Consider the following 17979-nt stretch of genomic DNA (forward strand, 5'->3'; position numbering starts at 1 on the left):
CCCGCCAGATGTAAAATCGGGTGTTTTCACCGGCCCGAGGGCCATGAAAGGTTGAGAGCTCTGAAACAACAGATAATAAATGTCAGAAAAATGCAATTATAATACAATATTTTTGTTCTTACACACTATGTCAGTGTTCTCTCTATGTATGTTTATGCTATTGCGTTCTGTTCCTTACTTTTGAGCAGCAGCCTTTTTCCTGCTTATTTTGCGGGGAGTCAGCATGTTTTGGGCTTGTTTTGGAAGGGCATTCAGCTTATTTTTCCCTTCCACCCTGGCAGCACTGGCCGGGGTTGTTGTGATTATTATGGTTCTTGGACTTTGGCTTCTCTGTGCTGGCAGTCACGTGGTTCCAGAGTCCGCTCCCCGCGTGCACGTGCACCAGGGTAGACGCAGGAAGCCTGGTTTCCTCCTCAGCCCTGGGGCTGCTGCAGTGTCTCTGAGCCACAATGTCGCAGGGGGTGCAGGCAGACCCCGCTTCAGCAGCTGCTGCTGCTGCCGCCGTGGTAGTGGTGGGCTCTTGTATGACTGATATGGTCAGGTAAGTGTCTTATTATGGTATTGGTTGAAAATATCGTATTTAAAATACCGAGTCACATTTTGTTCGATTTAGCCACCACTAAAAGATTGTATAACCATTATATTGGAACTTGTAATTATATACGATTTAACTTACTTTTTTTTTCTCCCCAGCGCTACTTCTTCAAGTATTCCTTGTTTTTTGTTTACTTTTCCTCTTGAATGCCCTTTGGTCATTGATTCTTCATTTACATCCGTACGAATGCACCTTCTTCCTATATATTTTCCGGTTACACTGTATACTGCCATCTACTGACCATTTATATTCTTGCACCTTCAATTGCAAAGTATAAATCAGTTTTATTTCTAAAATCCATTTCTTTTTTTATTGGCATTTGTCATTACCATACAGTTATCCCCTATCCCCCACCCGTTACAACTTTCTTCCCTCCCCACTATCTTCCATACCACTCCTTACCCCTTGTGCAAATGTATCCTCTTCACAGTACAGAGTATGCCACAATGCAGATAAATAAGACCCATTTCTTTTTCACTTCTCTCCTTTTCCTTTTCTCTGCTAACTCAAGCAATTCCAAGAACACAGAGTTTTTGTGGACAATATTCTAGTCCTTGGTAAATTTGAAATGAGCTCCCTGAATGGGATATGTCAACCATTCTAATGCCAGAAAGTTCCACACTTTGGAGAACCAGTCTGAGATTAGGGGCGGTTCTTTCGTTTTCCATTTTTAGGCTATCACCAACAATGCTACTATTTGTAGCATAACATAAGCTTTCATAATAGGCTCCGGTGTCAGTCTAAAGTTCTGCTCCAACATCACCAAAAGACATGATCGTAACCACCTTGGTTCCTTCAAAGTAACCATCTCAACCATACATTTATTCACTTCTTCCTGGTATTGCGCCAACCCTGGACAGCTCCACCATACATGTTCCCAGTCTGCTATCTGGCCGCACTCCCAAAATTTGTCAGATATCGAGGATGTCATTTTCTTTAAACGGGCTGGTGTATAATGCCTTTACACCATCAACTTATACCAAAACTCCCTTATTTGGATCGACCTTACAAGCTTGGGTATTGCTCTCCATAAGGACTCCCATTCCTCTTCCTGTACTTCCTCCCCAACTGTACAACTCCAACGCTTTTCATAGCTCATTACTACATTTGGTTTGGCATCCCCTAACAATTTATTCAGATTCGAGATGAGAGCATTGTTACCTGGGTTAGCTATTCGGAAATCTTTCAAAGGGCATTAGTTCTTTTACTGGTGGGGCAAAAATCCAATGCCTAACCTGGAAGTATTGAAATCTACTATTCTCCCGTGAGCTCAATTCCTGTTTACATTGTATAAAATATGTAGGGTGGTTTCCCAGAAACATTTCTCGCAGCTTCTCAGAGCCTGCTTGTTTCCATTCCCTAAATGCTTTAGATTGAAGACCCGCAGCAAATTGAGGGTTAAAGAATAACGGGGCAAAAGAGAAGGGGAACATTGTTAATTTGTACTTTTTAACTACGATATCCCAGATTTCCTCGAACGTGCTCATAATTTCACTTGCATGGATATTGATGGGGCAATCTTGTTTCGGCAGCCCCAGAACCTCCCTGACACGAGGGTCCCACACCGCTTGCTCCATTTGTGTCCATCTTTTACCTGTCTCCCCTACTGACCAATCTTTGATAATCCTTATTTGGGCTGCCTGATAATATTTCAAAAAGTTAGGCAGGCCTAATCCTCCCTTCTCTGTTGGGACCATTAGCATACTAAAAGCAACCGTCTGGGTTTTATTTGGCCATATGAATGCGGAAATCGCCCTGTGAAGCTTGCAGAAGAATAGCAAGGGAACCCGTATTGGCAAAGCCTGAAACATATAGAGCGCTTTGGGAAGTATGACCATTTTTACAGTATTGATTCTGCCCGGCCAAGAAATAGAATCACAATTGTTGAGATGGGGTCCACTCACTATGTCCCTTAACAATGGGGGATAATTTGCAGCATGCAGACCTTTTAATAGTAGGAGTCATAGTTACCCCTAGCAATTTGATTCCCTCTTGCGCCCACCCTAAGTGTGTGTATAACCTAAGGGACTGGATTTTAGTGAGTGAGAGAGACCAGTTTAAGATGTCCTACTTTGCTTGATTTAATTTTAGGCCAGCCACCTTACCAAATTGTCACAAATTCTTGGGTAACCGCTGGTAGTGTATTTAGGGGATCTGCTGCCATGGGCAACATATCGTCGGCATAGGCCATATTATTGTGCGGTACACCCCCCAAAATCAATTCCCTTAATTCACTCCAGCTGTCTAATTTTTGGCAATAGTGGTTCTAAGTGAAGTGCGTACAATAGGGTTGATAAAGTGCATCCCTGTTTAGTTCCACATTGTAGCCATATAGGAGAAGTCAATTGTCCGTTTATTAACAATCGTACGATAGGGTACTTATAATTGGCCTTAATCATATCTGTGAACTTTGGGCCGAATCCCTACCGTACCAATGTAGAGAAGAGAAACGACTTTTCAACACGGTCAAATGCTTTTTCGGCATCTATAGAGACCAGGACAGCTGGAATCTGTTTCTTCTCTACTTTCTCTAATATGTGACATGCTCTGCGGATATTGTCATGGGTCTGCCAGAGTTTTATAAAAGAAGTTTAGTCTGGATGGATTAATGACGGTAGTAAGTCCACTAGCCTGTTTGCCATCACTTTACTTTAGCATTTATATGTATTAGAGCTATAGGGCGATAAGATCCGCAAACAGTCAGATCTTTACCCGGTTTAGGAAAAAGGACTATCTTCGCCTCTTGCATTGTAGGGGTGATAGTGACTGAAGATGCAAAGGAATTGTATTATCGAGATAAAATGGGAGCTAGCAAATTGCTGTATGTTTTATAGAACTTTGCTGGGTACCCGTCAGGACCTGGCGACTTATTTAACGGGAGCTCACAAATAACACGAAGCACATCATCTTGTGTAATATCCGCATCGAGCGCTTGGCTATCTGCTAGAGTAAGCAGAGAGAGAGAGTAATTGTCTCTAAATATTCCCATTGTGAGTCCAAATCTGGGGCCTCCGATTTATATAAGGCTGAGTAAAATGAGTGGAATTGTGCAAGAATGCCAGAGGTTTCTGATGTCACTTCACCCGAAGGGAGCTTGATCTGTTGCGTAATCCTAGAGGCTACTCTCTGACGTAGTTGGGAGGCCAGGAGGCGATGCATTTTATTAGCTTTTATGTAATATCTTTGTTTAAGAGTAAGAAGGGCCTTCTCTGCCTTCTTCGTTTGGTGGATATTAAGCCTACCGGCCGGAGCCCTGACTACTTTCTGTATCTGTGGATCAGTATTTGTTTTCATCTTTTTCATTATTTGACTGAGTTCCTCCTCTTATTCTTTTTCAAGTGTTGTATTTTGCTTAGGTGTGTTGGCTTCTTCTGCTATAAGGAAACCCCTTAACGTTGCCTTAAAGGCGTCCCATAATATATTCATTACGGACTACTCCACTAAATTAAATTCAAAATATTCCTTAATCCGCTCTGATATTTTTCTCCTAGCCACTTGATCTTGCAATAAGCCTGTTGGGAACCTCCATGCCCATAACCTTTGTTTATCCCTTGCCAATTTAATATACAGTGTTATTTGAGCATGATCTGATAATGCAATGGTATGAGTCATAATGTGTGTTATTTTGCCCACAAATGGGATGGAATCTATAAGGAAAAATGATCAAGTAACATGTGAGTAGAATGTGTAACCCTTATCAGTTCCCTTGAGGGTTCACCAGACATCTACCAAGACATTTTTACGAATTTCTGTTGTAGGGCCTTGGGGGAGAGGGATAGGGGGGGCTGAGTATTATATGTCAACCTACTTCTATCACGCTTCAGGTCCCATGCTATGTTAAGGTCTCCTAGTAATAGTATTTCCCCCTCTACAAATAATTCCAACTGTCCCAAGGTGTTGCTCAAAAAACTCTCCTGGGCTGTGTTAGGGCCATATATTGAGGCTTCGGTCAACCTTAAAAAGCCTATTTCCAAGATTGCGAATATGTATCTACCTTCTTTATGAAACTTGGTATTGATTCCTTTAACACCTGCCCCTACCCTAATTTCTATAAGGACTCCAGCAACCTTACGATCTGCATTAGTGTGCATAATCAGAGGATAGTGACTCAATCAGAGTTTACTCTTGTCCACTCTCCAAATATGGGTTTCTTGAAGATCCACCAAGTCCGGTTGGTGACGCCCCAAGAGGGAATCTAGCTTCCTGCATTTTTGTGGGGTGTAACGCCCCCTTACATTCAATGAAAAACACTTGAATTAAACATATTTCTTTGCGTACAAATGAGAATTATTAGATTCCGGCAATAATCTGCTAAAACATTTCAATGACACATGTGCACAATGGGCTAGTCCCCCCCCAAAACCCCATGTATTCCCCCTTACACCTCCCCATCTATCTCCCACTCTCCCTTAAAGTCCCCTGATGTGAGACGCAGAACCTTGTGTTTCCCGGGGTACAAACCACCAGCTGGGAGTCACCTACTGAGCCAGGGCTAAGCGCGGGGTACTCTAACACCCCATCTGCTACCTGAACAAACGGATTCCAGGTTTTCATGCTCCCTCTCCGTCTACGTTAATGTTCCTATAATGTTCTTTGACTGTTCTGTGTGATATCAAAAGACTCCTTCATTTCGCCGGTCTAAGATCAGTCCTTTTAAGCAAGCTCACCAGTCCTCTTTTTGTTTAATGTTATGTCTCTTCCTTCGGGGATCTATTGAGGACCATTCCGTAGATTTGACCAGTCTAGTGTCCCCTTCCACCATTGCACCAGCTCCTTCCGACGAACCCATTATGGAATCCTCCTAAATTTGAAGTAGTTCCATGCTCGATTCTTTGGAGGTTATTCTGTGAAAGTCCATCTGTATTTGATATTACATGCCTGAATTAAGAGTTTTCACTACAACTTGCATTTCCCTGTGTTTTTGAAGAGTGATTGAGGAAAGGTCCTGATATAATTGGACGTCTGCTCCATTGTGCGTTATCAAAGCCGAGGTACGTGCCGCTCTCAGTATTTGCTCCTTCTGTGGGTATGCTGCACACGCCACCAGCACATCTCGAGGAAGAGCACCTGGTTTCAACCTCTTCGTCCCAGCCCTATGAATCCTGTCTATCGGGATCTCGATTGCCTCTTCCGCAGCAATAAGGTTTACACAATTTTGCGTGACAACTCTGGGTCTGTTACCGTTTCCGGAAGGTTCCTATCACGTATATTAGAGCATCTGGATCGGTTCTCCAGATCCTCATATTGGATTTCCAGGTTATGTGTGATCTTGGAGAGTTCTTCTAGGGCGATATCTGATTGTCCGCTTTCTTCCGCTAGTTCCTGGATTGCCCTCTCATTTGTGTCAACTCGATCCCCTAATGTGGTAATTTATTTACTAAATTCAGGTAATGAAAGCCGATTCTCTGAGGTGAAAGGGGAAAATTGTGATTGAAATGAAGCCGAGAACATTTCTTGAAAATCCTGGAAGCTCTTGGTGAAATCTTCCTTAGAGGCCGCCATCTCTGAGGCCTCTGGCAGAGCTGCTAACGAGGATTGTAGCCTATGTGGGCTCTTGGAGTGTACCTGTTCTGTTTGTCTCATCAAAAGGTTCTCTAATGTGTTAGGCTATTTCGAGTGTGGCTGTTTATGCAAAGCCGGGGGCCCCCTTCTTCCTGCCTCCTGGCATGTGTGAGCCAGTAAAACCAAATCAATAATTACGTATCTGGAGCCAAAGGAAAGCTGATGCTCCAATATCCTGCCACAGACAGGAATATGCTCAAAGTTGGGTCCCTCCTCACCCAAACCCTGAAGTCCACCACCACTCTATATCGTTCACACTTAATAACGTTTATCTTTTGTCTACCTTATGAGGGGCACCTCCAGATATATCAGCCTATTGGCAGCAAGATATACAGCCTCAGCTGAGTCCTCCTGGCGCATCAAAGTTATATTTCTGCAGGCCAACAGTTGAAGTTCACTTCCTCAAGGGGCTGTCTCGAGACACACCTTTCCTCCGTATTCCAATCCCCCTTTCCAGCGTGCATTTCTTTCTGCTATCACCGGGTCCGGAGACCACCTCCATGTCGCTTTCGTGCTTTCTTTTTGTAGTTGGCGAAAACCTTCAGGAGCCCGGTAGCTACTCTGATGATTTTTCTGAGATCCACATGCAATGCTGATCGGAGATAATCACTGAGCTCCCTCCCTTCCTGTATTCACCGGAGAGTTACGGCGCACCCATGCAGCCTGTAAATGCATGATCCGCCCAATATCAAGGCTGCGATTCAGCTGTAGTTGACCAAGTGATATACCAGGTCTCTGCTCCCAAGCAGGCGGGAGGTCTTTTCTGTATATCCGGCGGCGTATTCCTCACACTGGGCCAGTCTGTGGTTATGTTGCTGCCAAGACGGAGATGGCGTGCGCGCCCACACGTTTTCATCATGCGGCTGCCATCTTGGAATCCCAAAATCCATTTCTTTTTTCGAATTCTTTGTTAACCATTTGTTTCAAATTGTTTATATATTTACATGAATTTGCTGGCGCAGGATACTCTTTTTTGCGATCTCGGTTTGCAAAATGATTGTTTTCGTATATGTCAAACATTAAATAGCTTTCCGCCTCGTAACGTTTGCTTTCTCTCTCACACACAAGAGTCTATGCATTGCCATGCTCTATTTCCTGGTTTGTGTCAGTTTAGCATTTCGTGAATATGATCTCACAATATGATTGTATTTGTGCTTTTCTATTACGCCTTGCGAACATAAGTGTTTACACTCTTTTTAATGGCAAATCTAATGTTTCCTAGTTTTACACATTTATATTTAATCCATTTTGCATATCTTCGATTTTCTCGAGTGAGTGCATTTATAATGCAAAGTGTTGGTCTATGATATTTTATTACTCTATCTTTTAAGGTTCATCTGTTATTATTGCACCGCTATGTGCAGACAGATGACATGAAAGGTTTCTGTATCCCAGAGACTTGTTCTCGCCTAGATACAACACTGCCTTGTGACCTCTTTATTAGGTGGATGCTCAGACACTCACCGCTAACATAAGGTAACCAGATAACTCATTGTCACATGGACCCTAGTACACCAGGGTGCAATGCTGGGCTTGTTTTTCTCTCTCCATTGTATTTCGCCTTATCCATTGCATTGTGGGAGTTGTAGTCTAAGGGCAGTTCAGTTGAATAAAGTGAAAGTAAATGAAAAACAAAGCCCAGAAATTGAATATGGTGCCCTTGGTGTTAATGAGTCTTCTGGTAGGATTGAAAGACATTCGAGGACTATGTAAATGTGCTCCACCTAATAGGGTTGCCAACTTTTCAAAATGAATTTTCTGGATACTTTAAATGCGGCTGCGCATCAAGGGCATTCTGTGCTGCACGTGGATCTGTAAAGCATCATTCGGGGTCCTTTTCTCTGTTTATCTACTTTTTGTTCACATTGGTTGCAAATGGTGTTCTAGCACACAGGGCTCTATCATGATGTAGAGAAGGAGCCAAGTGCCCCCACCTCAACCACTTCGCCCATATAACCTATATGTAGGGGACCAGAGTGTGAGACACGTGCAGTACCAGTGAAAATGCTGATACCAAGGAGAATCCTAGAAGCAAGGTTCCCATTGAGAAAACCATACCTGCATGCGAGACAGTACGATGGTCATTTGAATGAAATCCCGGAAGAAACAGGACAAATGAATGATGAAGGCGAATGGTGACATCAAGCAGAGCAGAGCTGACGTACATAGAGGAGATGCAGAGACTAGAGAATGCAAATAATCCTATAAGGCATCAAGAAAGTATCGAAGATAAGAGGCATCGTGTGATCAAGATGAAGAAGCTTATGTTACAGAACGGATGGAGAAATCAAGCTGTTTTACATGTGTACATATGCAAAGAAACACAAGCAGACAAAATATTCTTGAGGCTAGCTTTATAGTGAATAGATTGTGGCATGCGCAAACGTGTGTGTGTGTGTGTGTGTGTGTGTATGTATGTATGTGTATATATATATATATATATAAAATTGGAATCAGTACAGAATGGATGTTTCCACTACGTACAATAGCAGAGCTGGGCTAAAGAAGGAAGGCCTCTTTTCAAGTGTGTCGCAGTTAGAAAAAAATGAATTACAGGCGAATCTCAGAAAGACGAGGCTGGATGAGCCAAGAAGGCAAGGCCATATCAGGCGGGGGTGAGGAGACATTGGATACAAATCGTGTGAAAGAACGAAGCTCCTGTTCAGGAGGCTTGGACAAAAACAAGGAAGACATCAGAGGTCTATTAGAAAATAGTATTTTAATGGACTAGAAACTCTATTTTCAGTCACATGGTGAGAAGAAGTTGGACGAGCATGATGGTCACACCTACGCATGAGGGCAGAGCATGCCTGCACGCCCCTGAATTATCCAGAGCAAAAGAACACTCCCAAGGACATGTTCAAAGCCCTAATTGATAGCAGACCACTGAGGTGATGATAGATGATTATGCTAATTGGTGGGAAGCTATGGTAAAGACGAGCACACCAGCACCTGGAAGATCAGCCTGTTTGCTGCTAAACGTAGGTGGAAAGGTACTGACGGAGGTTAGAAGCCAACCAATGTTAGAGGACTGCATGATTAAGAGTCCTATAGTTGTATAGCCAATGGGACGTTGTGTATTTAGTGACGTTCATAGTGATCTGTTTAAGAGGAGGGCTTAGTTGTCCCACCTGATGTTAAGAAACAAATCACTTTCTTTCACCCACTTAGACGAGTATGGATCGTATACTTAGATGATCCCTTAGATCCTATCACTCTCTTCAATATGTTTTTGTAGTTTGCCACGTAGGATGACATTAGTAATACGTAGGTTGACGTAATCTATGACGATTTTTTGCTATAAATGTATGCTTTTTAAAAAAAATGCATTGAGAGTCCTTACGCTGTAACGTCCGTTGATGTCCGCTGTACTCCCTGTTTTAGATGATTGATATCAAAACAGTTACCCTTTTGCCAACTACCTGAGTCGTTTCGATTATTGATGTTTGAATAATTTCTGCATCCCCATCCATCTCAAGGGTATTGCTACCTCATCTTAAAGGGCTGGAAGCTCCAGTTCAATGACATGGGCGGTATCCCGGCGTTATTTGTCCTTGCATATCGCCAAACGCAATGTGCATTACTGCAACTCGTTCCGGCGCAATTTGTGCCAGATCCCGAGTTGCAGGGGCGGTAAAAACCCATTCAGCGGGCGCTATTGCCACCAGCGATAATTGCGCCGGTGGTAATACAGCTGAAAAGGGGCAGTAAGTGGACATTTTTACCTCCAGCAGAAAGCTGGAGGTAATTGGGCCAACTCTTAAATGTGGCAGTAATAGCGTTACCGCCACAGTTAAGGGCTGAAGCCGAACTCGTGATGAGACCCACGCACACCACAAAAAATTATTAAACTGTTATAGATGCTATGCATACTGGACACTTGCATCTGATATTTTACTCCAGGTTCTGTCCAGGGATTTCTAAGATACTGTGCGTCAAATGACATGTAGACCACCAAACTGCCTTTTTATTGATGTCTCCAGAAGTGACATCACAGAAAAAACACTACAAGGTGTACCATCATTCTCTGCTTCTCAAGGGCATCATGGGTAGTGACATTAATACAATTAAATCGGGGCAATCCAACAAAATATGGGTTGGCTGGCCAGTCAAATACCTAACTCAATCTCTGAAAATTGCATCTGACTGATGTAGATAACCTTTCAAGCACATATGCATTAAGGTGCCAGTGGTTCGGCGTAACATCGGTGGAAGTGGAGTGAGTGCCTGACTGGTCTGCCTGTAGTAGATTAAAGTTGAAGGTTTCAACATGGTGAATCAGCTGGGTGGACCCCTCAATTGTCTGGGCATAAGGATTTAATTTGCTCTGCCTGTGTTATTTTGTTATATATGATAGATGCTTGAGTGTACTGTAGAGTATTTTGTTATTTATTGCTTTAATGTATCACCTGCTTTAAAAAACAAAGCTTTATTTGATCTCAAATCTTATTCTGGTGGCACGAATGACCATTTGATTGTGTTCAGTATTTGTTATGTTATTTTATTGCATTGCTTTTATTCATGTCAATTTAACATCTCCAGTGAATGAGTTCAGTAAACAGTACCACCTGAGTTGTTATTTATTGTTTTTGAAGTATCCCTTCACTTTTGCAACTGGCAAACTGTTTTGGTAAATGTTTCCAGACTGCTATAACGGCGTTCTGACCAGATATAATGATGATTGCGCTATTTGATATAACATTCTCAAAAGCCACATCCTGTATTCCCAGTGCCGCTCCCAAAAATTCTTTTAGTTTGGGCACAGCTCCTGAGAGTAGAATGGGGACCTAAACGCAGGGTGCAAATTTTGCACTAGCCATTGGCTAGTGATATTTGACTCTTGGGGCCTCATTACACGGTAGGCGGTAAGGGTTTACCGGTTCCGGTATTTTACCGGTACCGGTAAATCCTTACCGCCTTACTACGAGGTCCCTTTGCGGGTTGGGGAATTTAACGCCTGCTTTTTGCAGGCGTTAAAAATCCAACCCGCAAAGGGACCAGGGTGCTAATTACGGTACCGCAATTTGCGGTACCATAATTAGCGCCTTCCCCATTCCCATTATGCCCTATTGGGCAAAAATGGGAATGGGGAAGGGCAATGGAGGAAGGAGGAATTACCACCTTCCCAACCTTGGAATAGGGCGGTAATTCTCCTTTCCTCCAAGGCGGTACCAGTAAATTACCGGCATGAACCATGGCGCTAATAGCACCATGGTTTACCGCCTACCGTGTAATGAGGCTGTTGTGTGTAGGCATAGAATAGAGGTGGCAAGCGATTTGTTCATGGCTGGCTCGTAGTTTGTAACTTGAATTTTTGCCCCCTGTCTTAACGTACCCATCCCTTGGGTGCTGCTGTTTTTGGTGAACACCCCCCCCCCCCCCAACAAGTCTACAAAGTGAGAACGATCAGTTTATATCTAAGGACGAATGTTGATGTTCCCCCTCATCCTCCTTTGGCTACTCGTTTTATAGGTACCTCTTTGCCTTTCCCCCCTCCGATACAGCTGGGACACTCATTAAGCTCCCAGCTTCCATTGGTACACACCAGACTTCTATTTTATTTGTTTTCTTTTAATTTTATTTGGTTTTTATTTATTTATTATTATTGTATTCAGTCAAATTGACTTTCTACAAAACATAAATACATCAATAATGTCTTATTCATTCATTAATACATAGCAGCCAATTTACACCATTTCCATTTAAATATGTACATCAATAAAAGAAACAGCTTAACATTAAAACAAACAAACCTACAAATACCGAAAAATAAAAATACAAAAAATGCATAAATCACATCTATCCTAGCTTTCCCCTCTGTGTATACCTGTCTGCTGACTATTTCATGAAACACTGGGATGGGAAAGGAGTGGCTATCGTAGTACAATAAACTGAATGCATATGCTGGAGTAGGATAGGATAGAACATCATTTATTTAAAACCAACATAGACGTTTGTTTTAAATGATACTGTTTTTCCGCAACTTATAATGTCTATGGGGATCTGTGTCGCTAGGTAACATCTTTACTCTACAGTGCCAAACCCTAAGCAATGCAATGTGTACCGACACTGAAGGAGAGTTTAAAAAATAGGCCCAAAATTCGGCAGATTTGATTGAATCGTAGTTGTAATCGCAGGGCTCCTACATGCACATGCAGAGTGTGCATAGAATTGAGCACTCAGTAAACAAGTGCTTGGATGTTTCCAACCATTGACTTTTCATACCAACACGGCACTGTCTACCTTCCAAAGGTATTTTCCATTGTGGACCCAAGATGGAAAGCAACAGCAATTCGTTTATTTGAAGTCGCAGCATTAGCAATCACACTTCTAGGTTAGGACCCAGTGTGATTATAGGCTTGTGGGCTTTTTATAACTATGTACCACATTTGGCACGTTGCTTAAACATTTTTGGGTGGCAATATGTGCATAGTTATTATTGCAATCAAAGAGATCGAAATTTCGCTTTGAATGATAGTTTCAAGTTTTGATATCCACCCTTTATATTCCAGTTTGGGTACCAGTTAATAGCATGGAAAGTAGACATCACTGTATCGTAAAAAGTTTCACTAATCAAACCGCCTCTTCTCCCACAGTTTGTCCCCAAAATGTTTTAATAGGGGCACACATGTGCCACCTTGGCCTTCAAATAAAGTTCAGCCCTTTTCCTTATGACCTATCCTCCTACGGAGATCAGCCCCAACTCCAAACCAACAACCTCCATAGAGACAGAATGTCTTAATCTCAGCAACTTTCTCCAAAATGTTCCCTCAAGGCAATTAAGCTATCTTAAGTCCCTTATCCTCAACACCTCTAATCCATATTGGATAGCAGGGCAGAAACACTATCTGTAGAGGGCCAAATTCCCTTCAAGGGAATATCCTGCCGTTTGATGGGCAAAGGTGGCAAAGAGTTGTGTCAGCTTTGCTGCTTTCCTCTTCTTATTTGCAATAATATAGGGATAAGGGGGCCTGCACTCATTTCGAGCCCGAGATAAGGGTAGTGATCCACATATGACACTTCACCCAAAGAAGAGTCTAACTTCACCCTGCTTACCTTTTTCTCAGATATTAATAGGGTCTTGGTTTTATCTTTATTAATCTCAAGGTCGTTCTCCCTTGCATATTCAGCCAAACAGTGCAACATGGATTTCAGTAACTAAGTGTATGGTCAATAATTATGAGGTCGTCCACATAGAACATGCTTGGGATCCTCGTTTGACCAATCTTGGTCGGGTATTTAGCGGCCAATAACCGTGCGGGGAGGTCTTTAATATACAAGTTAAATTGCAGGGTGGCCAGCACCCAACCCTGCTCAACTCCCCTGCTAAGCTTGATCAAAGAGGACAACCCCCTTTCGTTGTCTAGCCGAACTCGTGCTCCGGTATCTTCATGTAGTTTCTTAATTATGTCCAGGACCCGTCCAGGACATCCCATGCCCTCCATTGTACTCCAGAGCCTGGCTCTGTTCACAAGATCAAAAGCTGACCTAAAGTCACCAAAGGTTATGTATAAAGGACGGGTCTCTTTTTGCACTGCTTCTAATATAAGCCAGTTCAATAATCGCATGTTGTGTGTGGTTGCAGATCCCGGCCGGAAGCCCGTCTTTAACTCATACATGATGTTCTCTGACGCAGCCCAGACCTGGGCCTCACTTGGTACAAAGCCTGCAAACAGCTAATTTCATCAAGTTTTCAGGACAATAAACCTAATCCAATTCAAATAACATATATAAAAATATTTACATATTTGTTGTTACCCCATTCCTTTCGACAACCATTTGTTGGACCTTTTTTTTATATGGGCAGTTGTCCTGCAGCACATAGCACTTGAAAAACAAAACACTTGTTGACTCAATTAGCTCTGCCTTGTTTGTGGGTTTGTGCATATGCATGAAGTATACCTTGAGGTGCGCAAACAAGATTTCAATAAAATCCAAGTCCTGAAACCAAGCGCTGTCCAGGCCCAAAACGATCCTGGCTCTTAATAAATCCTACAGCTAACGATTGCTTTAGATAGTTGTCCTCTAGGAACCTCAGTTTCAGTATCCTATGGATCTACATTTTCCAGATTAGGACTAGAGGTCCACAGACAATGTACCCTTTGGAGACGCCTGTGTGCATTATTCCCTCAAAACATGACCTGAGACATTCTTGGAGATGCCCCCCAGACATACACATTGACTGAGTGATTTGGCCGCGGTTTACTTAGGCTAGTGTTCTCTCTTCTGAAATGTCACCATTTTAAAGCGCTCAAGTGCAATGGGTATCTAGTCCATGAACAGTATGTCTTTGATGTCCTTGCATACGTCCAGCCACTTCTGCTCCTAGTTAGCATCATGGATTATAGGTCACAGCCTAGAATGTAACAGTAAAACCAACACTGCACTGTTCACACATATAATCAATGTATAGCAGCACTGTACACCATGTAATGCCATTTTACCCCCTCAAGTTATATCCCCACTATTTATGAAACTAGTACTACAAGTCACAGGATGCAAAGCAGAAAATGGGCCTGGATCAGTGCCTACAGATCGAAATGGAATGGATCATGTTGGCAAGTGTAGTACAGCATGTGTACTGCAGAAACACAGCACAGACTGTACACCAATCATCCCCCTATCCCCGGAAACTAAAGTGGAAACTAAAGTGTAGCTCAAGCCACAGTCTGCCATTTCCAACTGAGACGTCACTGAGCATGGTAGAAGACTCAGTAACTTTGGTCCAGTGATGAGAGGACAGGAGAGGGTCACAACACGTCAATGATCTCCCTCATGCATCTAGAAGTACAGCAAAAAATAATATACAGGAATATTAGTGTTCAGAAGCGTGAACTGTTTGTTATCTTTTGCGGGAGCAATTGGGAGAACAGAATGCTGCTATTGATTGGCTTATATTGAATGCACAAATCCAGAGTCTACACTCCTACTGTAAAAAGCAATGATTTGCATTTATCGTCCCGGGAGGATAGCTCAGCGGCAACGTGCGCGCCTTGGAAGGAAGACGACACGAAGCAACACAGGTTCGATCCCCAGGTCCGCGCTTAGAAACTTCTGGGTGTTTAAGCACGTTATAAATACGCAACTAAGAAAAACAAAAAAACAAACAATTATGCATCCAAAAAACAAACAATTCCTGAAACAGCGCCTCGATGCCTGTGGGCTGTGTGAGCGCTTTAAAAATGTAAAATAAAAAATAAAGAATCGGCACCCCAACCTCTACAGAATGAGTAATGTACAACACTTACTTGTCCTGATGCTCAACACTAATCATCTGTTGGTGCACTTTACCGCAGGTATGGTGGTAGATGGCAGGCCGTATGATGGAAATCCCGAGAGTGTCGCAAAGCCTTCATGTGCCCCAACAGGGGCGTATGGTCACTTGCTGGCACACGCCGAATGCAGCTTCATCTCGGCAGTTACTGCCATTCTATGCTGGTTGTGATATTATATGCAAAGTACATCATCACATACCATGGTGCTTCCATCATACGCAAAGTAGACCCTCAAATGATCAAATATTGCAATCTTAGGTGCATCCTCAAATAACCACATACAGGCATGATATTCCAGGTTAAGCTTTTTAAGCCAGGTAGAGTAACAGCCTCACATCGCTGTCCGCATATGTATATGCCTGGGTGAAATTCTCATTAGGGACCAGTCATACAGATAGTGGGCATTTCAAGGTTATTTCTACACACAGGAACATTTCCAGTGGGTGTCAGAGAAAGACAGGTGGGGCCTGATATTGGAGGTCCTGCTTAAAGAAATATGTTGATGGAGAATTTTTAAAAGAACTATGAGGCTTTAACAACTTGGTTTCTTTGCCAAAAATAAACTGATTTAAGGGAAACATTTTCACCGCTATTGAGTGTGCGCTAGCCTGTAAGGAAAGCTGGTGTTTCTGGCGTTGGCTTATTTCCCAGTTGGTCTCTGTGTCGTTGAAGCTGCCCTACCCGACCAATGCTTATTTTAGAGCTTTCAAGTGATCCCCTGACATGTGTGAGTAAGCCTTTCAGTAGTTTTGTTTTTCTTTTCTTTCTGGAATTTGTAGTCCAGATATTTGAATGAGAAACATCCCACAATGCAAAGAAATAAAACTGTTCTGGATGACCTAGCTACGCATGACCCGAGAGCCTGCCATGTTCTCCAGGTGAAACATGTTATACTGTGTAAAACGTTCTGTGCTTGGGATGAATTAACCATGCACAGCTTCTGCCACCAGTGTACCTGCTCCATGGGTTTGAGTGAAATGAGATTGCATTACAATTGTCACCCTCACTACTACCGTAGCTATTTTAGTTACCTGGGATATTACTGAGGGGAAGAACTATTTATTGTGGAATGGAATGCCCCATTCACCCATTGGCACCCATTCAGGTACAGGCTATGAGATGGGAGTTAATTTTTGTAGACACCTCTTCAAGTGATTCTTTATTTGCATCTTGTTTGGTTCCTTGAAACACCTTTCTTCTTTGTTTTTGGTAAATGTTTTACGGTCACAGAATGTTTACTTGGTTTCATTTGGGTACACTGAAGAGCAGGTGTTCCCACCCTCTGGACTCAGGGAGCAAATAATCAACAAAAATCAACAACAGAGGAAAGAGAGTCCAGAGGAATAATTAGAAAAGTATAACAACATTTATTTAATTAATACACAATGATTTGATATAAAGAAAAAATTTGCTCAGAAATGTTACTGTCCCAATCGATCGGGCATGATTTTTTAAGCATACTGTTATCTATCTTAAAATAATTTCCTATGCATCTAACCTTAGTTTTCCTCACATTTACATACATGAAAACAACGGGTTGGGCGCCGCCATCTTGAGCTAATCTTATCCGTTGATACATCGGCCTAAGTTCAAGTGCGCTCGCGGCACTAAATCATATCACCCGCCCCTCAAGCTGACATCACTGGACGTTTATGCCCATTTTGACAATGCCAATGCACGTCTTGTGTCAATGTCGTCTGTGCGCAAGCTAGTGACGTGTCTCCATGGAAATGCCAAGACACATTTTCCCCAAAGTATAAACAAACCTTTTGTGATTTTGTGTTTCTGCTCTGTTCAGTTATCACTCCAGTTTGATGCACTGTGAACTGGTACTTCGAGTTTTTGAACTGATTAAATGCAGTTGTTGCTTTTATTTAAACATTTCCTATATGCAAAATTCTTAACCAAACCATATTTAAATTCTCCTTTTACAAGGCTTAATTTGTACATGTGTGCATGCAGAATGTTGTAGTTTGTGCCTATTGTTCATGTCTTTGCACTATGGGGTTTTGTAACGTGGCAGTGTGTTCTCTTATACTTCTTTAATAGTAGTAACTATATGAAAAAAAACACATTCTTATTTTTCTGACTGTTGATTTTTTACTTCTTTAATTTTCAGGAACTATGGCAACAATACAGCCCTACCAGTGCGAGCCTGAATATTCAGAGGAGGAAATAATTGAAAGAGAAAGAGAAAGAAGCGGAAACAATGGTGAATTGGATGAGAGTGCTGATGATCAATCACCAGAGCCTGATCCCAGTCGCATGGAAGACGTTTCCACCTGGTGTACCTGCGATCATTGCAAGGTTATGCCAACCGAGGTGGAGAACTGCTGCTGCCGCCGCCGAGAAAAATCTGGCTGCTTGGCCTACGTTGCCGAAGAAGACACACCACCCTTATGCATTACCGAGCTGCATGACTTCAGGGCAGCATGCATCACAAGATCTGTGTTGCGGATGATGATGATCCTTATGCACGAACTTCGAGCAACAGTTCGCCCTCATAATCCAAGTAACGAGTAAGTTCACTCTAGATCTGATGTATGT

At 42.5% G+C, this 17979-nt stretch overlaps 1 protein-coding gene across 2 annotated transcripts in view; it reads left to right on the forward strand.

The window, feature by feature from the left end:
- Positions 1–253: 253 nt before the first annotated feature.
- The window catches only part of RBKS (ribokinase), a 589003-nt gene continuing 571277 nt past the window's right edge, over positions 254–17979 (forward strand). The window contains exons 1-2 of one of the 2 annotated variants that reach the window (XM_069608727.1): positions 409–541; positions 17552–17951. In XM_069608727.1, the coding sequence (XP_069464828.1) occupies positions 17557–17951 (395 nt within the window). In that variant the 5' untranslated portion in view covers positions 409–541; positions 17552–17556. Of the gene's footprint in view, positions 542–17551; positions 17952–17979 lie in introns of both variants that reach the window. The other variant, XM_069608728.1, reaches the window with a different exon arrangement.

Source organism: Ambystoma mexicanum, chromosome 4q (assembly GCF_040938575.1).
Source record: "Ambystoma mexicanum isolate Mex_15411 chromosome 4q, UKY_AmexF1_1, whole genome shotgun sequence".
In the NCBI taxonomy this organism is placed as follows: Eukaryota; Metazoa; Chordata; class Amphibia; order Caudata; family Ambystomatidae; genus Ambystoma; species Ambystoma mexicanum.